The 27,463-nt window shown below is 43.4% G+C and overlaps 1 protein-coding gene across 1 annotated transcript in view; it reads right to left on the reverse strand.

Moving 5' to 3' along the window:
• The window catches only part of LOC116491639 (tolloid-like protein 2), an 83,746-nt gene that overhangs the window by 16,643 nt on the left and 39,640 nt on the right, over window positions 1-27,463 (reverse strand). Inside the window, exons 3-11 of the mRNA XM_032191778.1 lie at window positions 21,554-21,628; window positions 18,991-19,161; window positions 17,211-17,328; window positions 16,682-16,860; window positions 16,282-16,387; window positions 11,184-11,308; window positions 5,631-5,746; window positions 4,033-4,135; window positions 530-646 (exon numbers count right to left, since the gene is read on the reverse strand). Coding sequence (XP_032047669.1) covers window positions 530-646; window positions 4,033-4,135; window positions 5,631-5,746; window positions 11,184-11,308; window positions 16,282-16,387; window positions 16,682-16,860; window positions 17,211-17,328; window positions 18,991-19,161; window positions 21,554-21,628 — 1,110 coding nt within the window. The remainder of the gene's footprint in view (window positions 1-529; window positions 647-4,032; window positions 4,136-5,630; window positions 5,747-11,183; window positions 11,309-16,281; window positions 16,388-16,681; window positions 16,861-17,210; window positions 17,329-18,990; window positions 19,162-21,553; window positions 21,629-27,463) is intronic.

A 27,463-nucleotide genomic window follows, 5' to 3' on the forward strand; every position in this document is an offset into this window, starting at 1 on the left:
CTCCTCTGAAGCAGTCTCAGCATCCCAGTGTCATGCAAACTTTGAAAGTACCTGATCTGCAGAAAATGTGTCATGCTAATTTCTAATCGTCTGTAAGTAAAACACAAGGATGAAACCAAAGCACAGGCTTTGCATTTGAGTTAAGCAAAAAAACATCAACAAAATAAGCTGCATTAAGTGATGTAAAGCATATGGCCTAAAACAGAACTTTGTTAAATTACTAGAAGCAACCCTTGCTACATATAACAAGGCTGCTTGCAGAGGCTGTTTAGGGCAAACAGCACCCTGGCTTATGAGCAGAAGCCATTACCCTGTGCTGCTATCCTATTCTCCAGAAAAAATGTGATGATCTAGTTGGAAGATCCATACCTTGGTCTGCTGAAACAGTCCACAAATTCTGCCATAAAAGCAAGAGTGGGTTCTGTGTCTAACTACAAGGTGAAGCTGAACTCCTAGTGACTCCATAAATCCCTGCATCCTGTTCTGACTGCTCCATGTAATGCAACATACTTCTAGCTAGAGGCTATACCTTCATAGACCACAAAGAAGCCTTTGCCCAGGATGTTACTGCTGCTCCGGAACTCGATCCACAGCCTGCTGTCCGTGGAGATTACTGGATCAGGGATCTTGTCACCACAAAATCTACCTAGAAGGCAGGAAAGAGACAATCAAGATCTCCTGGCTGACTGGCAGCACACCTACTGGTAGCAGGCACCGGTGATTCTAGGAAGCAAAGAGAATCTGTGGTTCAAGGAGCAGTGCTTGTGTAAAACACCCTTTCACTCCCACCACATATACTTTTGAATGAGTTTCTCTTTTTTCCCCATTAATTTTAATTCTCTTCCATTATTAAATACAGATTTCCTTCAGCTGGGAGGAGAATCCAGTAGTCACAGATTCAGCTTTTGTTGCCCTGGTAAGGTCAAAGGGGTTCTTGTTGTAATTACATGATTGGACAAATGAGCTGACAAAGGTGGAGAACCATTCCCTGTCCTTCTGGAGAGAGGACATTAGGGAATGCCCTTTCCACCTGTTAAATCTTGGACACTCCTTCAGCTATTTGCACCCAAACCAAATTGTCCAAGTCAAACCAAGGGTGGGATGTGGCTAAGAGGATTATACGGAATCCCTAAAGAACCATCTAACACAGCTCATCCTGTTACTGGTGCTAAAAGTCCCTTATCTCATCCTCAGGTCTTACTCCTCCAGTAAACCTACTTCTTTGAGGTTAAACTTTCATAGCCATTCAATCTCTTTGTGACCAAGAGCCTTTTTGGTCCACCATGTACTCTGCCATGAGCTCTCTGGTATGCATCAGCACTGGTATATACCTGAAACCCTCAGCAATGGACAATCCTAAAACAGAACAGCTGCAAAAGGCCTCTGCCAAAACAGCCCAAAACACCTCAAAAACCCTCAGTTCTAGTGTTCCTCTGCCTGTCTCACCCAGAAGCTCCCCAGGGAAACAGAACAAACACTAAGTATGCACAAAGAGCACATACTGCAAACACAGTTCTTCACTTCAGCTGACAACAGCAGGGCTATGTGCTGAAGGCCTTGGCACCTTGTCCAACTGAATTCCCAGTAGGAGTTTGACAGGGGCAGAGAGCAGTTACTTAGGTTAAAATTCAGTCAGGACAGTAGTGATAAGGATCCTGATCCTGGCCTTGTGAAACCAGACAATTTTTCTCTCCTTTGAAAACCCTCAATTGGGTGAGAACCTGGTTAATGCCTTACTGGCAAGACAACACCTTAGTTTCCACTAGCAGGCTGTATTAATGGTTCCCTACAGTGGATAAAGAAATGGATTTTTTGAGTTCTATTGACTGACTGGCAGAGAAGATTGTGACTTTCCTGTGTATTCAGGGAGGAATGGTTGGCATGAATCTTGTGCACTAGAAGCCAAGAGGCCCCCTGTGTAGTTGTCTGCCCATAATCAGCTGTTGCCACTTTTGTCTCTGCCTGCCTCATCTTCACCATTTGGCAGCCTCAGGAAGCTGATGACCTTCAGGGATGCAAGAGTTCTGCCCCCGTGACAGGCCAGTCAGGGCAAATGAGAATGCACAGAAAGGGAGTTGCGAACTTCACTTCTCTCCAATAGCAGTTTCAACTTTTTCCCCTTGTGGAGTCCCTCACTCAAACATTAGTCTACACCTGAGCTATACTCAGCTGTTCTGTTCTGAGCCTCTGTGCCCCAAAGCTGCCCAGCACTGCTGGGGAAGCATGACACAGGCCTGCAGCATAACAATAGCATCTCCCATCTCCACTCCCAGATACTAACAAACAGCATCAGTGCTGCAAAAAGCTCCTTCCTCTAGGGTCACTGAGCAACTGCCTCCTGGATTTATACTTGCAGTTTAACACGGGTGTCAAGGAGAGGAAACGCAGATGAGGAACTAGAATGATCAAGCTCCTCAGAACATGATAAAGGGCCCATTCATAAAAAGTTATATACCATTTAAAGGCTGGCTTTTCACACACTTCCCTGGGAAAATATGCAGCGCACATGTACTTTTTTTTTTTTTCTTTGCAAGAAGTCCATGCTTTCACAATTCACACTAATCCCCCTCCCCGCCCCCTGCTGAATTGCCGTCTGTCTGCCTCTTCCGAGCTAATTTCATGGGCTCAGCCCCTTGCGGGAGCTGTGGCCACTCAAGCGGTGTCTCATTCCAGATGGAAACACTCACAAGTACACCTGCATGAAGGTGACAGGGAGGTGGCTTGGCTTCTGAAATACTCCACAGAAAAAAATAAATAACGGGGACCTAAGTTAAAGCCACTGGAGCGATGTTACCTGATATATATGCAGCAGAAAACAATAGCTGCTACCAACCCCAAAACAAACAGGAAGCAATAAAAACAGCAGCCAACTCCGTGCTGAAACACAGGCCCATAGAAACCTCTAGAGAGCAGTACAGCTCCAGCCTAAGAACTTCATTCTGTATTACAGCTGGAATTTCCCATGGGGCTAAGGTGAGCGCGGCTCCTAAACTTCCATCACCCCACTGACCTCACGCTAGCACAGATATGTGCTGCAGCACTGGGCACAGCACCTCTAACGCAGCTGGTGATGCTACACAAGGTGATTGCTTCTTTACTTTCAGGTGGAAGTAACTGTTAGCATGTAAGGACACTGAAGTGAGAAGATCAGGATCAGAGCCAGTGGCAAAGCTGGGAAAAGTAAGAGGGAACTTTGACTGCCCACTCAGGGTGGGAGAAAACTTGCAATTAGGATAGGAGGAGGCAGAGGAATGAATAGGGAGGACACTGAGGAGGACCTGCACTTTCTTGAGAACTTTGGGAGCAGACGTAGAAGAGAGCCCTTGCACAGTTTGATATCCTAGGCATGGTCAGTAATCCTTGGGCCCAGAGACAATTTCACTGCTAAAAGTACAGACTGTTATGTATGGAACAGTCTGCCCAGAAAAACTATGGATGTCCCATCCCCAGAAGTGTTCAAAGCCAGGCTAGATGGGGCTTTGAGCAACCTGGTCTAGTGGGAGATGTACCTGCTCATGGCAGGGGGCTTGGATTCAGGAAGTCATTAAGATCTCTTCCAATTCAAACTATTCTATGATTCCATGATTTGTATTCTCAAGGAGAAAATTGCAGGAGCTTGGGGCAGGACCTATATGGCTGTTTCGTTCTTATTACCTGATGGTTCTACTCAGATCTTATAGAAAAAAAAACTGTAAAGCTCCAGAGACCACATTTCTAATCACAGCCATGCCCTTCACTCACTTCCCTCTCTGCCTCAGTTCTCAAGCTAGAAAAGGAAGGAATAAAGTCTTTGCTACCAAAAGACTTGGAGCATTGATCATTTGGTGTTAATACAGCAAACTGACATCTCTGGATGGAGACATTAATGCATGGCCAGTGCACTGCCTGTACACAGCCTCCTTCCAGGTAAACCAGCTCCTTCCATGCTGGTTTATGGTGTTTTGTTTGTTTGTTTGCTCTGTCGTTTTTTTCCCCCACAATAAACTTGAAGTAGAACACACAAAATGCAATTAATATGGAACAGCTACTCACCCAGTAATGGAGCCTTCCGCCAGTAGCCATCACGCACCTCCACATAATCATACCAGCAAAGGCGACTTTTAAATAAATCCATTGACGTGAAATTCAACATAATCTGAAAGAACAGATTTTTCTTTGGAATAGGAACTATTTTAAAATGAAGATCCTATAGACTACATGGTTCATCTCTGCTACAGCGTGTATGTGAGTAAGCAGGAAAAAATAGTTGGACAACTGGTTGGAGTTTTAAATCATCTTTTCCTTGAAAAAAGAAGGCTTCTCAAGGAATTTTAATTATACTGTACAGTACATTACAGAAGACAGCATTTTGCTATCCATTCTGTAATTCACACAGTCACTGCTCCACAGCTACTAAAATGCTACTAAAAGAGACATTTTTTTAAAAATTAAAAACAGAATCCTTGGTTTTGATTAATGGAGACACACATTTCCCCAAAATACATGTTTGGGGTTTATTCCCTCATATAAATATTTCCACTAATAAACAGCTGATTTTGCTGACAAGCTTCCACATTCTGACACTTATATTCACATAATCACTGTGATACAATTATGTTCACTGGCTTTACAGAACAGAGTTCAGCAAGAAAATGTTATCCCGTTTGTCTCCTTCCTCTGTAACAAGGATTACTGGCCTTGCTCTGGGCCTAAGGAAGTCACAGGATGGGATGTACTTGTGGCATTTTTGTCTTTGCACAATTTGACCCTCATATTAATTTATGCATATTGTCTGCCACAGAAGTTGTTTCAAAACCTGGCCTGCTCTTGGTACCTTTTCCTCCTTGCAAAGTTCTCCCTGAAGACAATGGGGAAGACTCAAAACAAGTAAGCTCTGCTTTCCTTTGTTCATTCGAGTCTCAGTCCTAAGCGTGTCTTAAGGGTGGTCCTCAGCAAAGCTGCTCTGCCAAGAAGCTCCCAAGCCGGAACATAAATTATTGCAACCTGGTACGACATGAAAGGCTGAGGGGCTGGCATTAGTGGATTAAGGAAAGGTTTCATTTTCACAGGAAGATAAATAACACAAAAGGAACTGGAAAGCGGACAGAGCAGCTAACCAATGTAGAGCTGGCCTCAGCATTTCAAGGCTGGGAGCAGGGGTCCCATGACAGGGATGTTATGCCCGTATGACAGGGGCAGACCCCTGCTGTCACTCATGACTCCTCAGCTTCCTGCAGGGCCCCATCTTGCTGGCCAATTTTACTTAACTCATCTGACCAGCATTATGTTTGAAAGGTAATTTCCTCAGCTCTCAACTCAATCAGATATACCAGGTGGCACACTGAGTAGCTGAGGAAACTGTCCAGGCAGGGTCTAACTGTGATTTGAGAGAAGGGATCAGAGATCAACTCACAGCCCAGACCTGCAAGGGGGCTCTGTTCCAGAATTACCTCTTCTAAGGACCGCATATTCCTGACCCCATCTCTGGGAGGACAACAACAGCACCCAGGAGCCTTTCCAGGCTTCCTCCCTGCACTCCATGCACGCAGAGATGTGCAGCACAATCTTTTGGCAGCTACTAACACTGTCATCACAGGCAAAAACACACATGCAGAAGTGCAGAGTATACTTTGTCCTTGTGTGGCACCTACCTTCTCCCCTGGGGTCACCGAGATTCTCCAGACACAGTGGGAATAGGAGGGGTAGCCGTTTGGAAAGCCAGGGGCTGAGAAATTCCCTGTTGTATCCTGCAAGGTCTCTCCACAAGCTACGAGAGAGGGGAAAAATAACAGAACAGCAAAAGGAGTGACTCTGAAGGATATTGGGGTCTAATGCAATGTTTGCAGATGACTGCTATGTGGAGGTTGGTGGCTTGTAGTCTAAGGATGTTCATTCATGGTACTGGCACAAGGTCAGCTACCATGTGAGACCTCACCAAAGAGGTATGATGTGAAATTTGTCAGGGTTCCTAGGATAGAAGATTATCAGTAAAAGGACACAGGAGAAACAACTTTTAAAAAGGCACACTTCCTTCATCTTTACACACAACACTTTCAAGGTTTCAGTCCTACTGAGGAATATCTCATCCACTGATAGAACAAAAAATAATAGCCCATTCCACCTTGCAACCCCAAGATTACTGCCAGCAAATCTGTTTTCTCTTATTACCCGCTTCTCTGTGAAGTTCACCCTAGTTTACCACTGTTAAGTGTCTTTTGGGTTAAAACATTGTGAAAAAAAAAAAAAAAAAAAAAAAAAAAAGGCATGACAAACACCAGTGACCACAGACTTTGTCTGTCCAGCATCTACCCTGGTGTCACACAGCACAGGATAAAATACAAACACCTCAGCTCACTCTGCTGTCCTGCCGCAGCTGACGAAATGTAGATCCCAGAGTGAATTCTGGGAAGCAAATAGTTTGCATGCGTTCCTTTAGGGAACTGCAGCTTCCAACGTGTGGGAAAGCAACAGCTAATTGTAGTTCCTGTTCTCTGTGCCTGGAGAACTTCACTGGAGCAAGGAATGACCATGTGTATGCCCAGAGCAGCCGACTGCCTAGGTTGCAGAATCACACGTATCAAAGTTCCTATCCCCATCCTTGAGAATACTCACTAGGCACATGCAAACACCCATTCCAGGGAGCGGGGACCTTAGCTTGCCTACTTTCAGGTTGTTTTCCTAATGTCATAACCCACTGATGTTATAAAGCTCCCGTTGAGCTGCAGCTTGGTTTCCTCAGCAATAGCAAGGAAGCTTCCAAAAATCCCTTGTTAAGCAGCAGTCCTTTAAAAGATCTGACAAGACCGAACATCTGGCTCCCTTTCTCATGGAAATGTCAGGGGATGTTCCTCGGCCTCATGCTATCACACAGTCACTAATTTTTCAGCCATGATCACTATTAGATGGGCGGATCGGAAGCTGGAGGTGAAAAGAGACCCGTCCCATTCAAAAAGTTTAATATCTTTAAAAAGGAGAGAGGGAGTCACGTAGGCCAGAATTTCTTAATTTCCCTGAAGTACTTTGACCCACAGTTTGACATGTCAGACTAGATGAACAAAAGGCAGGGACACAAAAGGGTTTTTTTTTGTTCAACCAAGCAGCTCCTAGGGTTGCTCTGGAAGGTAAGTCACTACTAGGAACAAGTTGCACATATTTCAAGGCACAGGTCAGTATGGGTTTTTCCTGTCAGGAAAGCCAAAGGTATTTAAAACTACTAGAAAGAAGCACCACTGAGGAAAACAGGCAGGAAAATACATACACCTGCCCTATAGAAAGAAGCAAATAAATGAGAGTTCAAAACCTACACCCTGCTCCCTCCTCAGGTTGGAGCCCTGAGAACTTCCCTTACCATTATGCAACTACAAAGGAGCATTGCACAGCAAGTTTTAGTTTCAAAGTACCCTGCAGAAATAGCTTCTCTCTCCCCAGACTATCCCAGCATGGTAATGTCATCTCTAATCTTCAGGTGGGCAGAGGTGGGCTGGTGGTAAAAGGACTGCATGTACTGGAGAAGAAATCTGGACAATTATTTTCAGAACAAACACACTCGTTTCCTTTCCATCTCTTGAAAAGATGCAGTACCTTGCTATCTGTAGCATAATCTGTTAGAATCTATTTCCAGTTTCCAGGATGCTCCTGGGACTCTTAGGCAGGAAAAACATAATGGCCCAACAAATAAATATCTCAGTACTTTGTCTGGAGTGGCCACCAGCTTAGGATTGTTTTAAGAATGCCAATTCTTAACTTACTAAGACAAGGTGTCTTAGTAAACAGGGGATTCCAAGTACACAACTCACCAAGGTATACAGATGCTCTTTTTCTCTGCTCAAAAATCTATCTGAACAAAGCTGTCCCCATGAAATTATAAAGAAACTAGGAACACACACTATATTATCATAATGACACAGGATAAAGAAGACTGCTATGCTGAACCACAGTGAAGATTTCTGACAGCCCAGACCTAGTTCTCCTAAGTGTAATTACACAGTAACTGGAAAGAATGTGTAATTACAAAGCAGGTACTAACACATCTACTACCAAACACTATTCTGCTAAAGAGTCATGACCTAGCTAACTATCTACATGTTGCAGAGGAGGCTCTCCAGACATGCTGGGAGAGGCTGGCCTTTCAGTGGAGAGGAAGGTGATTGCCTGCACATGCTGGGGGAAGCAGGATGCTAAGAAGCAACACATACCTAGGTGTGGAGCAGTCTCTTGCAGAGGACACCAATAAGCATTACAAATGTACCCTGCTTAGTATCAAAGAAGACAAGAGGTCCAATAAGATTAGTGCTTGGTGCTTCTGGGATCCAAGAAACTGAGCCAAGGTGTTTTTTGCACATGGTTAAGAGGCTAATGCACACCCAAGCTGCTAGAAAGGAATGGAGGTGAAAACCAAAGCAGAAGAGGTGAATACTTCAAAACTCATTTGTAAATGAAGTAGTTGAGAAGCAAGCACTTACTGTTCACCAGTACATCTTTTTGAAAATTCACAGGGAATTGGATGGGATAACAATGCAGGACCATTCTCAATGTAACGTATAACCATTATACAGATAACAGAGCCATATGGGTCTGTTTCCTTTAGCACTGTACAAGATAGCAGGACAGGCTTTTATAGTGACTATATTCATCAAAGCCTCTACTATGCAGCCATTTCAAAACCAGCATTTACTGCAGTAGAATTCATCTTGCCTTCCAGAAATTCCTTCAGCAAATTTCATCCGGTTCCACCTGGCTTGGCACTAACTTTAACCCAGCAGGTGTAAGCTTCAGGGAATTAAAAGCAATTTAAAACAGCAAAGTTTTAGACAGAAAAGTTAAGACAGCCCAAAATGTAGCAGCCAAAAGTCTAATGAGTTGGAAAGCCATGTCTCTTATAATAGACAACAGTCGTTCTGGCTCGTACCAGTGCACACTTGCAACTCTTCTTCCATCATTCTAGATTTTTTTGGCAGTGGGGATTCAAACAGATACTCTCTTACTAAACAGGAAACCACCTGTTGTTCAACTCCTGGATCATGTGGCTGTATTTCACCTAAAAGTCCTCAGCTTGACTACTGAACAAAGTTGTCCTTAACCAATTATCTCAGTCAGATCCTGCTCGAACATACAACCAAGCTCCTTGGTTTTGAACTCCTGAGCTTTGCATTTTGCAGAAGAACATTTTCCAAGCTACAGATTCAAACTGCAGCTGCAGATGTCTGTTTCATTAAAAATACTGCACCCCTTCTCTTCAAATGCAACCTGTGTATAAATTTTGATGTCACACAAAACAAACAAAACAATAGATATTTGAAGAAAGTTGGTTTTGTAGGCTTAAAGCTCTGATCATTCTGCTGCCAAATATTTTCTGAATAGAAATAACCCCTCTGCTAAGTTTTGTGGGAAAAAAAAAAAAAAAAAAAGAACAAGTTTTTACTTTGCAAGTAGAAATCTTGAGACTCAGAAGGGTCCTCTTTTTTAAAAAAAGTTGCTTCATAGCTTTTAGTTTGACTTTAACCTCAGGCCAAAAGCAGCTTTTCAGTTTGCCTCAAGAAATCTGAATTTGTAGTCAATGCTTCCAGCTAAGAGGCTGAAAAGTCTAACTTGATTAAGTCTGACTCAATCAAAAATGTGGTGCAAGGCATCCCTATTTATTCATTTATTTTTGGAGTATTCTAACAACCCAATCCCTAAAGCAAATTGAGGTATTTTTTCTAGAACTTCATCTTCTTCAGCCAAAAGGGGATTTACTTGAAAAAAATATGATTTGTAAAAAGAAAAAAAATTGTTAGTTAAGATTAGCACACCTAGGAAAGTTACATCCCTCACTATAAACTAAGCAGTGATCCCCAAACATCATGGACCCTGAAGTACTGCTGATCCTCACAATTTATTCTAGACCCTTATGAACCCATATTCTCTGATCTATACCTAGAGAAGACATATACCTAGAGAGAGGATTTGCACACCAACTACAGACCATTTTCTGTGGCTTTTCAGCACAGATCAGTGCTAGCCAGCTGTTAACTTACAATATGACTTTGTATACCAGCAAAACTTCTCTCTCCTTCCCACCTTCTCCCCTCTCCCTGTTATATGCTTATCCCAGGCAGATTAACCTTTTGTTCTGTTTAGCACACACTGATCTGGGAAAGGTTTACGATCAATCGAAGCCATTCTCAATCAGATCAATATGCTGGCCAGACTCACCCACTTCGATAAACTTCCCAACCACACTTGCAAAAGTCCTTTTTTCCCTCCCTGCATTATTACAAATGTTAAGAGTCATTCTGCAAAACTAGGGCAACTCTCTCATTATCTAGTGTCTTCTCATAGATGTTCTGCTACCAGCAGATACTCAGAGCTAGTTAAATTTTCTCCCTCCAACCATAACACCTTCCATGCTACCTCTGTTCTCATTTGCTGCGGTCCACGACACAGGTGCCAGACAGAGTGCCATCTTTCCTTGAAGCATCTCTTTACATCCTGATATTCTACTTGTTCTTAAGTCTGGCAGGATTCTTCTCTGAAATCTGTTTTTCTCTATTGATCTATTCAGCTAAAACTGTTGTATAAGCTTTTACTAACATCTCCAATTTAAAAGGATTCTTTTATTCTGGTGGATAAATTTAGTCTCTAAATCATAGCTGTGACACCAATGCTCCTTTTGCCAATCTTTGCAGACTTCAGATAAAGCAGGATTCAGACTATCTGTCTTTAGTATTCATATACATTTAGATAGGTTCTCAATCAAAGCTCTTCCCAGTCTATCACATCTTCTGCAGCAGAAAGAAGGATGCAACCCTCCCCTCAGCAGTCCAAAGCAACAGCTTCTAGTACCTGGCTGTTTCAAAAATCTTTGAGCTGTCTTCCATGTTACTCCCAAAGTCTTAGTGCAACACACACCATAACCACTTAGGATTTCATTAAAGCTCTCCCTTGGGACAACACCTATATAAAAAAGCAACAGTTTGACAGCTGGTATGAGGAGACTCCAACATACCAGATACCAAAGCCCTAAAACAGGAATACTGGCAAAGTACTAATAGGAGACACACGTTAGACAAGATCAGTTCTCCCACAGCTTCAGCTTGAAGCACTGGATGGCCTACATTTCCTGAGTCCTTTCATCAAAGAGATTGTTAACGTGCTCTTGAACTCCCATGCTTTTCAGCATTGTCTATGATAAAGCAGGAGCTCTTCCCACAAGCCATATTTACCTGGGCACTTGTACAACTTCCTCGCCTGAGCAATGTCCCCCTGACTCAGGCGAATACGCTGACCAATAGTTGGCCGGACCCCATTATCATCACGACGGGGAAGGATGGTGTCGAGGAAAACCCCTCTAAAGGGAAGAACAGAGAGACAAAGAGTAGTGAAGTAAGAAATGTGACATAATGCACAGAAAGCTATCCTGGCAGGCCTCCCACTCCATTTCCTTGAGCAAGTATCCCATGCTAACAAGAAAGAGTAATACGGATTTTAACAACTGCATGTCTTGAGGTGGCCATCTCCCTGTAGCAGATAGCTTCCAAATGTACAGGCAAGTTTGCCAAGCCAGTAAATTCTTTTTATATATCAGAATTGCCACTGTTTGGTGTTTCAGCATAGACACATCCATTGCCATAAATCAGAAAAAGCAATGAAATATTCTTGCAGAAGGTTCATGGCACATCTGGCTTAGCAGGAGCACAGATTGGACACATGAGCAGAGGGAAGGGCTATTTGTTCAGTAGCAGGTGGGGTTGGACCAGCAGTGGCTGTGGTTGCCACAGATGAGAAACAGATCGAGTGTTCTACCTTTGTTCTGCATGAGTTTCCAGGCTAATAACTCCATTTGTCTCTGCCTTTTTTCCCTTGCTACTATTTCTTCCACATTGTACTTCATACTTGGGAGCTCTCTACTGCACTTCTGATCTCAGTCCAGCAAAGGATTTAAGCTCAGGCCTCACTTCCATCCAAATGCAAAGTCAATGCACACATGCAAGAGCCTGCACGCAAGAGAACATTAAGGCTGCACAGCTAATGTGGGAGGAAAGAATCAGAAAATGGAATGCCAGGTTGGTAAAAATTGGAGCTCTAGTAGTCAGACTGTCCGGTTCACAGGAGCCATTTCACCACATCCCTGAGTGTCTGACAGGCCTGACAGTGCCAATGCTAACAATGAGTTTGAAGCTTCGGCATCGGCTCCGTGATGCAGTTCTCTTTCTGAAGGAATGGATACTAGTTCACAGAGTCAAATGGAAAAGTCAGGGCAGAAGCAGTAATTTTAGTGCTGCAAGTCCTGATATAAGAATCTTCAGGTATGGGTTAAGCTTATTCATTGGGCTGCTCAGCTGAGTAAGGACATCAAGAAGTTTCAGATAGTTTTTGCTTTGGCTTAATTTTAAATAAATACTGCAAGCAGAGTATGTAGATCACAGCTGTCCAAAGCTGTAGTTAGCATTCTTGAACAGAAAATATCATTCAATTAAACATATTTTGTGGGAAAAAATCTTTTGTAAATATTCGATTTGACAGAAGAAATAGAGGGGAAGGAATTTAATCTGCTTAAGAAATGAATCGACTCTTGCAAGGAAGGTTTTTTTTTTTTTTTTTTTTTTTTCCCCAGCGGTATGAAAATTCCTGATCAGCAATAAAATCAGTGCTTACGAGTTCTGAGGTAAGCCCATCAAATGTTGATTGACAAATTCAGGCTGGCGTTCTACAAGCCAGCTGCATGCTTCAATCTGAATTTATTTATGTATCAAAAATACATACTCCAATTCCAGAAACAACATGAACACAGAGGCAGATCAATCTGCTCATGGTAATTTTGCAAGCCATCTCTGGAGTTCATAAAAGAACTTGGCATGTGGCAGGGACATAGTTCTGTGGCAGTGAAAGGCTTTCTGCTGATTCCCAGGCTTAACCAGAGAGGACTAACAAAGTGTAACTGAGTAACCACCACTTGTGCATGTAAACCTTTGGTTCTTTTGACCATTCCAGCCCACACAACTGCATACACATAGCCTCCAGCCTCCTGCACATAACATACATCTAGGGTATTGCTCACACAAAGCAAACAATCCACAACTTCAAATTACCTTGTGATCCCTTATTACCTGCCAAACACATTTTCTTCCAGAAGGATGTACCCTAGGCTGGGGCACGAAGATTTAAGGTTTCACTTTTTTCCACCAACTGAATTTTGTACTCCCCTCACAAGCATTGCTGAACACAGCTCTAAGGAGGCAATATTCCTATCATTTCACAGTCAAACTGAGAACAAAGGAGAGTCCTTCTGTCCTAAACCTCATAGGTTCCAGCAGTTCCATGCTGCCCAACCAAACCCCATTTGGTTAGGAATACTGATGACGTTAAGATGCATGTTTGGTAAGTGTCTCTAAGAGCACCAATACTTTGCTTCACAAATTAATAAACACCAAGCAGATACCATTAAACAAAGCAGTTCAGGCAGTATAACACCAGAACCATTCTTGAATAAGATACCTAACCTCTTCTTCCAGACTGAGGAAGAGAACCAGAATACCATATGCCCCTTTCTCCTGATGTGAAGGCATACATGTAGGCAGAGCATGCATTAGTTGCCCAATGCATTGGTTAAGTCAAGCACAACCCACCACGGCTATCAGCTGAGAATGACAGAGTTTCAGTAGAGATGCTCTACTGAAAAGTCATTAAGATTCCTAAGAGTCTTTAAGATTCACGTAGCACCACAAATGTGTTATGCAAATATCATGAAGTTATCAACTAATCTCGAGAAATGCTGATAATTCACTGTCCCATCTGAGGTCAATAGAGACAGGTGTTTAAACCACCACTCAAGGAAGCATATATTTAATGCAGGTTAAGCACCCAACTTCAGACAGCTACAGTTTGTCCCTACTCTGTAGTTACAACCCCATCTGAAGAAGAGAGACAACATAACCCTACTTCACACAGTAAAACCTGTGGAGGATATAAGTGTGGAGGATTAGGATGGTGTGTTGCAAATACATGAAGATTCCCCTTGCCTTGCAGACAGTGCTTCCTGCACCCTGACTCCAACAGAAGCTTCGCAGAAAAGCAGAGCCATGTGCTGTAACTCCAGGACATACTGCCATGCCTACTACCAAGAGGCTTACTGAACTAAGGTAATCCACTATTTGCTTAGGAGTCTAAAGGTTTAAACTTTCTTGTTGTTAGACTGCCATTTGTAGATCTTGAAAGCAATAACAGAAATTGTTTTATGAGACAGCAAAATTCAACATAATTTGCTTCCATGTTTGTAAAGAATGCACCGGGAAATAAAAGCCACATTTTTCAAAAGCACCACTGGAAGCAATTTCCACTGCTAGGGCTCATTGTGTCTCAGAAAAACTGTACATTTCTGTCCTAGGCACAAAGATTAGAATAAAAATTGCCTAGGAATTGCAGCAGTATTTGAACATGTGAAACACCACATGATTTGTTATCACCAGTATTCACCAGGAGTTATAAGCAACAAAGAGTTGTGCTGACTGCTATGTAGGAGCTACTTCAAGACAACTGAGTTGCAGGTGCAGCTTTAGAGACTCTTGTGCCAGATTATTCATAATCCTTCATGTTCTCCTCATTCATACGTTGTTCTCCACTGGTATGGTGCTCATACCATCTTTTTCCTACATGGACTTTCTATAGTCTGCTGATGTATTAACCTGCTACAGTCCTTCTTTTTCTAAGGTTATGCAGTGTCTCTCACATCTAGCTACTAGGAGTAATGAACCTTGCTAGAACTTAGTGTCTTCATGGGCTCTATGCCTTTGTTAGTTGCAGTTGTCTAATACCTGTAAAATTCAGTAAGGTGGGAAGGAGACATGCACACACTCACAAATCTGTATCCATGCTCATTGGTCAAAGCAAGCGTCATTCCCCAGGTCAGCAGATCTCAAGACAGGCTTTGGTAAAATAAAAGCCTGTTCCCAGCACTGCCTATTTACCCTGAAAGCACAATCAGCCCACAGATCCACTTAGTGCTCAGTTCAATTACTGCACAAAGATTGGTACTGGGGTGAGGGTGGGTCACAGAGACAAAAGACTTAAAGAAAACAGACTTAAAAATCCTATTAAGCACCAATTTAAATTTAGAAGGACTCTTGCCATTTTTATCCCTTTTTGGCCCAGCAGTGTTCTGAAGGACCCTGGTTTTCAAGAGAGACAGACTCAAAGGTATCCACAATATAAATGGCAGTAATAACTTAATCCTGCTTTTGTGCAAGACAATTCCAACCATTTAGAGCCTAGCGAATGCTGGAAGGATCTAGCAGATGCCTCAAGGGAAGAAAAATTGTTTGCTTTGGGTATCTGATCCAAAGAAATCTCTAAAGGCTGCAAAGCACCCTTGCCCAGCCACCATCTCCTCCTGCCAGAACAAGCAACACTTTAGCAAGTTTGATAATTTCCCCCTGGTTGATGCAAAGTTTCAGAAACAAAAGCACAAAACAATAGGCTCAGTACTCCCATACAGCTGGCAAATAAAATAAAAAAGCCCCAAGGGCATATTTAATTTCAGCAACAAAAAAGCTCTTGAGAGCATGAATATTTGGGCTCTACCTCTCATCCCCTTCACTTGGGATATATCGTGAAGGAAAGCTCCTATTCTATTTATGGAAAAACCTTCAAAATGTAGCAAAATGGAGCTGGTCATCCAGTAGCTCTCATTCCAAATCCAGGACATAAATAAGTATACTAATTTCACCTCACCACACCTTCCCAGTAGAGCTCTCTGCTCAGAGAATGGGCTGCATCTGGAGGGACGACATGGGAGTTAAGGGCAAATAACACCCTACACAGAAATTGGCCAATTAGCTGGGTCAGGAATGGGGCTGAAAAGTACTCCATGAGCAACCCAATCACACAGAATTACAAAGTTGCAAGGCTATGATCTAGAACACATACACAAACGGTTAAAAATACCCAAGCAATTAAAAATCGTGACCTACAGTTTCAAGTCCTTGGCAAAGTTGCTGGGGGCTCAGAAGGTAATATTGTAACTCAAAAGCAAGAGCTGCACAACCACAAGATTCAAAGCTGATTTTAGCATTATCCCCTTGCAGATGGGCAGATACACACACATACACGCTGGCTGGGAAGGCTGCAAAACATGCTAACACAGCTTTGGAAAGTCTCTTGGATTACCAGTATTAGGTGAATACAGTAAGCAGGGAAAAAACAGTAGTCTGCAATAACTCTCTTCACATACCTTGCTTTTTCAAACAGATATTTCTCCAGGTATTCTACACAGCTAATGATGACTGCTAAAAATAGTAGTAAGGACAGATAGTCTATAATTCTCACCTGGAGAATGTGTTCCTAGCATAGTGCATGATGCTGTCAAAGTCGTAAGTCTCTCCCAGCGAGTTCACTTCCCCAGCTTCCATCTTTAAAAAGTTGTACTCCTGACCTGTGTTACCATACAAAGTGAAAAAAAAAAAATCACTTAAAAAGTTTAAAAAAAAATCCTTCCTGATCTAAGAATCTAGAATTAAAGGAATATCCTCCTACATTCCAACAGTTCCTGCTGGACATCCAAAATCTCTACTTGTTCAACTATTTTGGCCCTTATTCTAGGCAAGGACTAGCAGTATTTTTTCTTCATCCCAGCTCACAGACCACTAGGGTTTTGCATAAGCCCAGCAAGGAAGACGATTTCCACCCAGCCAAAAGCAAAGCAGAATAACCAGAAGTGCCATTTTACCTTGCTGTATATTCTCCCTGATGATTGTGACATGCTGGTCTCTGTCAGGCCGTGTGTGCTCATGCCAGAAACCTACCACATGACCCAGCTCATGAGCCACAATCCCAAATTTGTCACAGTTCTTTCCAATGGATATGGCCTGAGGGCCCCCACCTCGGCGGCCCACATATGAGCAGCATCTGGAAAAGAAAACCCACAAACCCATACAGGTCATCGTTGAATTGGGAATGTCTGAGACAGGGACAGGCCAGCAGTTTCATACACTATATGTACTTAAGTGTGCAAGTGTGTATATATATACAGATATATATACGTATGCATGCACACAGTTGTATGTGTATGTGTATCTAGAAAGAAATAATTGCATGTTTGTAAAAATGCATACATTCACCTTAAGTGTTATCCTAGGAAAAGAATCCATAAAGGACAGATTCCCCCCATATTTATTCTGACCAGAGATAGACTTATAAAGCCATATAATAAAAGACACGTTTGCAACATAGCTTCAGGGAATGTATGTATTGCTTACCCACATGTTCTGTATGTGAACACAATGAAACTCTCTTCATCAGTTCTCTCCACAAATGTCACACAAGTGTGCTTCTCCCAGTGTCTCATAGCTTGCTTGAAGATAGCTCTTTGGGTTCCTGAAAAATAAATCCAAGAATAGCCAACAGTGAAGGCCTGGCTTTCAAGAAAATGTCTAACAGATGTTATAGGAATAGGGGTACAGTCAACCTTTCCAATAGTCAATCCCATACCTGTAGACACCTACAGGAATCTGGAACCCTATTCCTACATCTGCACTAACTTACTGTATCATACTTTTCTCTCTTTCTGTGTTTGATGAATTAATGGCTCTAATTAAACAGGCTACAAACTTGATTAAGCACATCAGTGTTTCCTCATAAAAAAATGTCACCTCATCAGGTAAAGGTCACTCTGGCATAGCTGCTGAGTATTCTGCTCTGTGCACCGGTTACTCAGTGGCATGCTGCAACATAAAATCACCATGCATGGCTTTCAAGGTCCAGGAATCTCACATCACTGCTACATTTGCTCTACAAAACGGAGGCAAAACTATTGCCAGATAATTTATCTTTAAAATCAGAACCAAAAGCAGTATTGTAGCTAGAGGCGGAGCGGTCTGAGGGCTGTGTAAGAAGGCAGAGATACACTGCTGGTCTGTGCTTGAACTCAGGGACAAATCAAGAGTTGAACAGGAAGACGCCTGCAAGAAGGGTATTATGCCTGGCTCACACTAGCAAGAAGACAGGCAACAACACTTTGCCTCCCCAGGGAGCAGGATACCGGCAGTGGTCACTCAGCTGCTTCCAGAACAGTCACACAGACAGCCAGAAAGTGATGCCCCAGACGTGGCTCCAGGAGGCCTCACTACAGTACTGTCTTTCCAACATAGCCCCTGGGATACACAGGGCTACAGAGTAAGCTGCCGCTCTCAAGAAAGACTAAAATGTGAGAAAAGGCCAGAAGTACATTGAAAAAGTATAAGGAATGCAGAGACGAGTTTCACAGGGGACACTTATCTGAGACAAAACACCAAGCTGAATGTAAGATAGAACTGCACTACTGCGAGAGCTGCTTCTTACAGTCACCCAAAAGGAAGGATGGTGTCACCTTCTCTGGATGGTTAGGGCAGTGGGACACACACAATATAGAGAGGACTCTCTTGTCAGACTCTGAAGGATGTGGATGTCTATTCTCTGACAAATTTGTGGGATACCTGAAGCTAACAGGCTACTCAATATCCTGCTAGGTTACACATGCCACTCCTTTTTTATGAGGTGAACAGACCTTTCCATTAGGGCTTCATGGACTCCTAGCAGAAGCTTGGGTGCCAGAATGAGACAGGATCTTAGTGAACTTGTTAAGGAGGTCTTGAGAATCACCCCTAACTGGCAGGAGGAGCAGGACTGGGGAGGTAACCCCACACTGTACAAGAGTGGTTCCCAAACTGCCCTGCTCTTCCAGCTGCAGAGAGGGTCCCTTTCTGGAAACATGGGGTGTAACTGTAGTTCACAGATGCTGGTCCGTGAAGCAATCAAGAAAAGCAACCAAGTCACCCAGTTATTTCTTGGACTCCAAGAGGAGAACCATCTCTCTGCACACTTCCATCTCAGGCTTCCACAGCACACAGTTCCTTGTGCAATCACACGCTCACCACCCTGCCTCAGGAAAAATGTTCCCCAAAATCCAAGCCATTTGTGGGAAAACTGCTCCCGAGATCTCTCACACATTTTGTGACACTCACCCCTGAGCAAACAAGGAGCAACATTTTCACTACTGACCTGTGAAATTTCCTCCAATCACGTAGGGGATGACTCCCCCTGGCCAGATCCTCTCAGCCCTGGATGTGGTTGCCCTGCGCACTCTGGGAGAGGGTTGTTTATCCATCCCTGACTCATCTTTATATTCCTCCTTCTTCGGTCTCCTCACGAGCGTTGTGTTCTGCCTGCCGTCTGCAAGACAAAGTGGCAATACCATTTAAATCCTCTTTAGTTCCATGTGCAGCCCTCAGGTAATACCCTGGAGCTTCAGAAAAAGAAAAACAGAAAAGGCAAGATGTTAAACCAAACCAGAAGCCATAGCCAGATTTGCCAGTGATTTATTTGGGACTTGGCGACAGTTAATCTGTGAAAACCTGGCCCTTCTTGTCATGGACTCTCACTATGCACTATGACAAACCTATTCTCCCAGAAAGGTGTAAAGGGACGCCCCTGCTGTCTCAGGCTACCTGCTCTCTCAAATAGCAGCACTCTCTCAATACAGGAAACATATACAGATCGGACAGACGATCACTGCTAGAGGAGGGATGTTTAAGGTGGAAAAGTTGATGCATTCTATACCTAGTACAAATCTCCTTGCTGAACCTCTTTGTTTTAATGAAAAGGAGCAATAATATAAGAAGAAAAACTGAACAGGTATCTCATTTCTTGCTCTGAAGAGGCAACTCTGCTGACAGTGGCTCCTTGGTGCTGGCAGGCCTTTTTGAAGCTCCAAGAGGAGAGATCTAAAATCCAGCTGTGGTCTTGTGATTCATATGGAAATCATCAAGACTGGCTACAGCTTTGTTTCTCCAGTAAGGGCCATGGGCTGCTGGGTTGTGAAAAAAACACCAGCCCCGCTGAGCCCTTCCTCCTGCGATTAGAGGGGCTGCTGAGAGTGTCTTCTCCTATTCATCCTGCCAGCAGAAACAGGGGTAAAGCAAATCACTACTGTCAAGGCTGAAGGGACCAAAACAATTGGAAGGAAATTGAGGCAGTGCAGAGGAATGGAAGGAATGAACTTCAAACCCATCCTCCTGTTTCATCAGGCCCTGCCCTTCCGGCTATAGGGCTTGCTCTCAGCTGTAGGACAAGGCTGGAAATTTGCCTTTTGTTCCATTTAACTCTGGAGCACCTCCCCAGCATGCTGGCTGCACCAGCCACTTCAGAAGCTCTCCCATCCTCAAACCAGCTGCTGGACCCTGCAAGGAAGATGCTCCACTGTTGCAGGGTTCCCACAATTAAATAAGAACTGCCCTTCCCTTGTTTGCATACATCTATCCCACAAAGGTACTGCTGGGGCCTTAGAAGGGCACAGCTGCCCTCTGAAACTCACTCAGGGCTCTCTCAGACTCTTTTGGTTAGCAGAGGCAGCTCAGGTTCATTCTGACAGCAGCACCAGCCAACCTCTAAGGCAAAACAGTGAGGTGGGAGCAACCTGCCAACTGTTCAGGAGATGTGAGCAGCCCTGACATGGGAATATAGTAGCTCATGAACAGGACATGCCCCCCACAGACTGACTTGCTGTGTGGTCTCTCTGCTTCAGTGCCTCTGTCTACCAGGGAGAAACACCAGTCCCTCTTGCACACAGTGGTCACAAACATCTTGTACAGAGCACAGCAACCCTGTGGGAATACCTGTAATATTGCAGGTTTGGAGCAGTACCCTCCTTACAAGAGTGGGAAAAAAACAACTGCAAAACTTTGCCTAGGTGATCTCCCAGCTTCAGGGGAACAGAAGCTTAAATGAGTTTAGCTGAAACATCCCAACAGCAAGAAGCAGCCAGCTAGCATTACACACTCTGCTTTGGAGACAAATTGTTTTGCTGCCCAGTAACACTTGTGGCTACCTATATGCATTGGGTATGGCTGGGATGGAGTTATTTTCTTAATAGCAGCCCATACGGTATTGCTATGGATTTGTAGCTATAACAGTGCTGATAACACACCAATGTCCTGGCTATTGCTGAATGGTGCTTGCACTGTGTCAAGGCTTTCTTCTTCTCACTCTGCTGAGCCCTTTCCACCCAAGTGAGCAGGCATGGCGTAGGATGCAGCTGGGACAGCTGACTCAAATTAGTCTAAACGATATTTCATACCATCTGACACCATGCTCAGCAATAAAACTGCAGGGTTTTGTATTCCAAGGTAGCCATTGCTCAGAAACTGGCTGAGCATTACTCTGCTTGTGTTAGGGGGTGAGTGAGTGCTTTTACATCACTTGTTCATTTGTTGTTGTTTTGTGTTCCCCTCCCTGCCCCTTTCCTTCACTTCTTAAACTGTCTTAATCTTAACCAATGAGTTCTCTTGCTTTTGCTCTTCCTGTTCTCTCCCCCATCCAACTGGGGGAGAGGGAATTGGGTGAGCTCAAGTGTGGATGCTTGGGTCAACCCACCACACCATGAAAGGCAAACCCACCCTTGCAGAGAGTCCACCAACGCCAACAAATGCACCAATACAGATGCCTAGGAAGGGCTGGTCTCCCAGGCATGGAGTCACAGGCCTATACACAGGACAAAGCTTTGTTTTACAGAGGATAAAATAGTAAACAAAAGATACCCAAAGGTCTGGGTGGGGTACCACATTACCCTTTTTAACTGCTTTCTTACTGTCAGTTGAAGTGGCATTCTCGCTTGGCGCAACAGACTGTTCTCCAAGGCCTCCTGCAAAAGAAAAAGAGCAGAGACATCTGGTGAGTACACTGCCAGAAGTCTGACACAGGAAGAACAACTGCTGTCAGTGAGGCCATTTGTGTGTCTGCTGGCCACAGAAACTGGCTGCTTTACCTGTACAGGGAGCAGGAATTAAAAACCTGATAATGCTGGGCTCTTTTCCTGGATATCTTCCTAGACTACAATGGTACCTTTCAACTCATAATCACCCTGTACCTCAGTTTCCCCATATACTGAAAATGCAAAAAGTCTCTTCTAGGGAAGCCTTTCCATTCTGCACATTCCAACTTAGGAACACCACAGACACCAAAGAGCAGCTATACACAGCACAGAAGGCTGGGCAACAAGACACTGAAGACACAGAAACGACATGGAAAATCAACCCAGCATCTCTTTGGCAGGAAAGCTCTCCATGTTACTGTAGTAGGAAGAAAAATTCAAAAATCATGCCTAGGGTCAAAGAGCACAACACGAGACAACGAGATGTATAACACAAATAAAATGTGCTTTGGGACTACATCCACTGCCTTAAGCAGTGCCTCTAACACCATCCTTGTTGTCACCCTCCCTCATTTCCCACCCTAGTATCATGGGTCCCCTGTGAGAAGAAGGGACTGGGCTGATCTCTGCAGAAGTATCAGCAAGAGCAAGCTTCTATAGTCTTGGTGGCAAGGTGAAGTACGAAGAACATGATCAACCATCAGATGCAGCAAGTGGGATACTGTTACTCATGCAGCACTGCTGCACCCAGTGTAGATGCTTCAAGAGAGATGTCCCACTTTCAAGAGAGCTGGAAACGTTCCATTGCATGAAACAGTCTAGCTTTGCCAGCTGGAAGATACTCTGCTCTGGAGCTGGCTTCTTGCAAAACCTCCTCCAGCCCCTCCAAGTAGGCAAGAACATGGGGAAAGGTACATCTCTGACACCTGGGAGGAAGGCATCAAATTCTATCCCCCCAATATTATGTTACAAGAACTAATTAGCATACCAGGAAAGGCATGATTGGAAGAGAGCAATAAAATGAACCAGAGGAAAATAAAATACCCAGACTCTCAGCTGACTATAGGTTAAAGCTTCCTGGTCCAAGAGACACACTAAATCAGGGAATTGTCTCCCAAAGGAAGTGCCATAATTTAACAGAGCTTGACTGGACAAAAGCCACTAGATGTGTGAACAGGAACAAGCCTGATTCAACAAGATGGATTGCTCTGAACTCTATCACTCTTTTCCAGCCCCAATGCCCCATCCTAAGATTTCCCTTTGTTTTCTTTCATACCCAGTCCTTGTCACTTCCTTAAGCCCAAGCTCAACAAAAGTTCCTCTTCTTAGTTAAATTTTACATCCCCAGGACTTTTCACCCTCCCAAAGTACACTATTCTTCACACAACATCCCATTGCATTTAAAGGAAACCTCAACCAGCCATTCACCACCAGAATTATTAACGTATGTGGGTTTTGCTGAAGCAAAGGATAATTTCGTATTTCTAAACAAATGCAGCTTGCAGTCACAAACAGATTGCTTCTTAATTGAAATTGGGAGGTGAATTATATGGTGAATTAGGAAAAAAGAACAACTCTGCATTGAGTGAATTGTTCCCCTAAAAGGGAACCGCATGGGATTGAATTGCAAATGATGGCACCAAACCCTGCAGCCGGGCCCCTTCTCCTGCACCCAGGCTGCTGACCTCTGCCGTGCAGCAGTGTCATTTGCACAGACTGCTTTTCCAAGCTGTGAACACATTCTTTCCCAGAGATCAGTGCAAGCCTTGGTTTCTTATGCAAAGGAGATGTTTGAATAAATGAGTGTGACTAATGAAATCTAAAACATCTTTGCATATTTTGTCTCATTGTAGCCCATGAAACGGGAAAGTGCTACACAAAAGCCAGATATGGGTGCGCAGATACACCAGATATTTTCAAACGTTACTAATCGCACTAGGACAGCCAGGGAGCACCCACACCCTTCTCCCCCCCAGGGGTATTTTGAAATCATATTTGAGAATTTTGGAAGACACTCTTCTGATTCTGATTGGGCTTTTAAACATCTCTTATCCTTATGATACCTAATCACATCCATAACGACTTGACAGACATTTAATCCTCTCTCCTTATTCTTCCCAAGAGAAGGATAGTGCATGATAGTGGCAGGACAAAGATAAGTCCCTGGCATGTTATCAGTAAAGTCAAGAAATGCACCTTGTGTCCGGAAGCAACTGCACATAGACTGCAGGCAATGTGTGGGTCCTGTTGCTCCCTCAACAAGTCCCTGAAGTTGCACCTTTCTGTCAGACTATTCTGTCACATCAGAGAGCAGAGTGGATTCCAGCCATCACTGCTCCAGAGCATGAAATGCCCATGTATGCATTTAAGCCTATTATCACTAGAAACATTGAAAGGGAGAATGCAAATTTTCAGTTTGATGCAATGCCCTGTATAGTAATAAAAAGACAGACCTGATCTACTACTTACAGTAACCTTTAGTAACATAAGCAAAAGAGGGCTGACTTTCTTGTTTTTTAATGTATATCCAGCAGTTATCAAGTCCTCTAAAATCACTTTCATCCTCAGTACTTCTTATCTGTTGCTGTGCCAGACCAGCCATCACACTGGTTTGATGGCTATAGATGGCTGGTATAGATCACAAATCTATAGATTTTGTTTGATCATGCCTCTGTGTACGGAGCTGTACTAAATCCTCAACGTTCCTTTAGCTCCCACACTTCTATGATTCTCTCCTTCCTAATGATTTGTAGGAATTAACAACCCCAGCTGAGCATTGCTGGACTCCCTTGCTCGATAACTTAGCTCCTGTGCACAGCCTGACAAAGACACAAAAGATTCTCCTCCCAGGCTGGAATATTTCACCTTCAGCCTAGAGTGCACTTGCACGACAATTCATTTTTCTATTCCCCACAGACCAGCACTGCCAAGGGAGCTTGCTTCCAGTAGCTTAAATGCACTGTAAGTCTGAGTTAAATCCACCACGCTTACAATCATGGCTGAAGAACAGGTGCCTAAATTGTTTGCAAAAACTACAGAGGCAGCTTGAGGTGATATGTAAGGGTCCAGTGAAGCAGAAAGCAGCAGGCTGTGGCATTGTCGGAAAGAAAGCAGTTTCTCCCCCTCTTCCAGAAGAGAAAAATGAAAACCCAATTTTGTTTAAAGGAGTCCAAGTTGCTCAGCTGGGACCAAAATAAAAGGCAGCAGATTAAGAGAAAGTGAGCACAAAGTATGCCAAGAGTTGGATAAAACTGTACTATTTGCAGTTTCCTTCTGCCACTAGCACAGGCAAAAAGACATGTAATCCAAACAAAGAGCAGAAACAGACTCCATACAGTATCCATAGTGCCCACAGGAGAGGTTGGGACAAGGAGGACACCTTAGTAATTTATTTGAACTGTAAATTTGTCTTCTACCAGATGCAAGTTAGGCTTGAGAATATATTTATTGTTGCATGCATTCTGTTTTTTTGTTTGTTTGTTGTAAAATGCAAGTAGACTGAACTACAGAAGACAGGGTGATGAGATCCCTTGCAAAATAAAAATTCCATGCTTCCTTCCACTTGATCAAAAAGCATGAAGGCCTTGTTGTTTAACAAAGGAGAGGAAAGCCAGGCAAAGCAGCTAAGCAGTCTGCTAATTAGGACACAAGCTGTGGGCCCGAAAATACACACCACCGTCCTATTGAGGGTGCACACTGTATAATACCCCCATAACACTGCAAAACTGCTTGAGAGGCTGCTGTAACAACACCTGTATTCAAGTTTTTATCTGAAAAGTTTTATCTGAAAACTAGTTCAGAGTCAGTTGAGTTACCCACTAAGCAAAATTACTAGAACCTTAATTTTCAGACTACGCCTATCTAGAATTTTAGTTTAAAACACAATGATAGTCAAGAAGAATAGTAGGTGTCTGAAAACTTGCAGATTGAGAACACAAAATGTTCCTACATGGGCAGCTGGATGAGATGAAGCTCCAACATCTCCCTTTTTTCCAAGATGAAAGAACAGATAATGTCCAGATCAAGCCCTCTCACCTTCAATGCAGTTCCACGCCAGGATAATTTTTTCTCTCCAGACCCATGAAGATCCTCTCAACCATGTTCACTGGATATCCTCTTCTTTTCCTGGCTGCTTTTCATACAGGGGAAGGGCTACATAGCTGAACTTGGGCAGTAGCTTCAACCATTACGTTTGTCACCTCCATCAAGGGCAAAGGACTCTCCAGTGAGCCCTGGTGACTTTGCCAGTTTCTCCTGCTTTTCTAATTCAGCAAAGAACTTGACTGTACAGATAATTATCTGGTTTCACATGAACTGAACCTCAGCAAGACTTTTTAATATGTCTTATGGTGGAGGAAAAGCCATTTCAGAGCTCAGGCAAAATCAAGGAAAAATGCATCATAAATTCAAAAAAAAGATTTACAATTTAATCTCCCCTCCTCATGCCTTAAAATTCTTCACTTTAATAGTTTTATTCAACACGTGTGTTAGTCACACACCATAGCTTAGAGTTTGGATTTCAAACAGAGGCTACAATGAAGAATCAAAATATAAAACGAGAAGTATAGGTAACATTAAGCATCCATCTCTTTTCAGAGTTTTAGTTCTGGTAAACTCTGTCATATTATGACCATCAGGGAAGCTTCTGAAAGCATAGGGTAAGACAAATGATGTTACATGCTGCTTTTTAATTTCCTCATTAACCAGTGGTCAACAACTTTTTAGGGCACACAAAACCCTTTATTGCAATGGATTTTCTAACCACAGAGAAAGTGATGATTTTATTAAAACAAGCTCTGTTGGGAAAATGCATTCAGAATGCAGAACAGATGTTTCTCAGAACTGGTAGAGTCTATAGAAAAACCTTTTCATAAACCCCAGGGCCCTGGAGATCTAAGCAAATAATTTGAGATAGATCCTTTACCATTTCCTGTCAGTGGAATAGCTGACGTTCCCTCAATTTACTTAAGGAAAAACAAAGTAAAAAGGAAAAGATTTCCGAACTCCAAATTCCCTTCAGGAATCTGTTTTTCTTATTCAGAGTAAGCTGACTAGCTGCAGTAACTCAGGAGAGTCCCAGGGTTCAGAGGTTTGACAAGCAGATGTGTCATGTCCACGTCAGCTCTGCAAATGCTCGTGCAGGAACAAGACACCAGCCTCCCAGAGAAGTTCACAAGAAGGGAAAGGTGATCACAGCTAAGCAAATGCAGCACTGCTGAAAACATGAGCTGTAAAGCACTTAATGTGTCCTTCTGCTGGCCATCCTCTGCAGGCAGAGCAGAAGCATCGGCAGCATCACTCCCCAACACCCCGTGTTTTCCCTGGGCACTTCTGGGTTTTCTGGAAGTGGCTGCATCACTTTTACACTGTGACACATCTTCTGTTTTTAAAGAAGGTGTTGCAAGGAGTGGAAGAACCTGAACTGACCTCTTCACCAGTCCTTCAACCAAGAGTCAATGCTGAAAGGAGCAATACTCTCTGGAGACTGGGAAGGATTGAGAAGAATGGAAGAGGGCCTTTTCCTGTAGGCTATTACCAACCACCTCTTTCCCTTGGGGTGAAAAAGGGACAGACAGATGGGAGAGAAAAGAAAGCAAGCAACCTACAGCCTGTTTCTTCCAGTGAGAGTCCTGCAAGGTTTTTTAACTCAAAAAACGCAGCCAAGTGAAAATGAAAGGCTAAAGTGAGTACACAACTACTTCCACCACGTTCATGTCTCTGCTGCACAACCAGGTTTGCAAACCCAGCGTGCAATCACTCCCCTCCAACACATCAAAGTAGCAATATGTAGCACCAACTATGCTCTGTTGCATTAGATTTCCTGTG

The sequence above is a fragment of the Aythya fuligula genome, chromosome 7 (genome assembly GCF_009819795.1).
Source record: "Aythya fuligula isolate bAytFul2 chromosome 7, bAytFul2.pri, whole genome shotgun sequence".
Lineage (NCBI taxonomy): Eukaryota > Metazoa > Chordata > Aves > Anseriformes > Anatidae > Aythya > Aythya fuligula.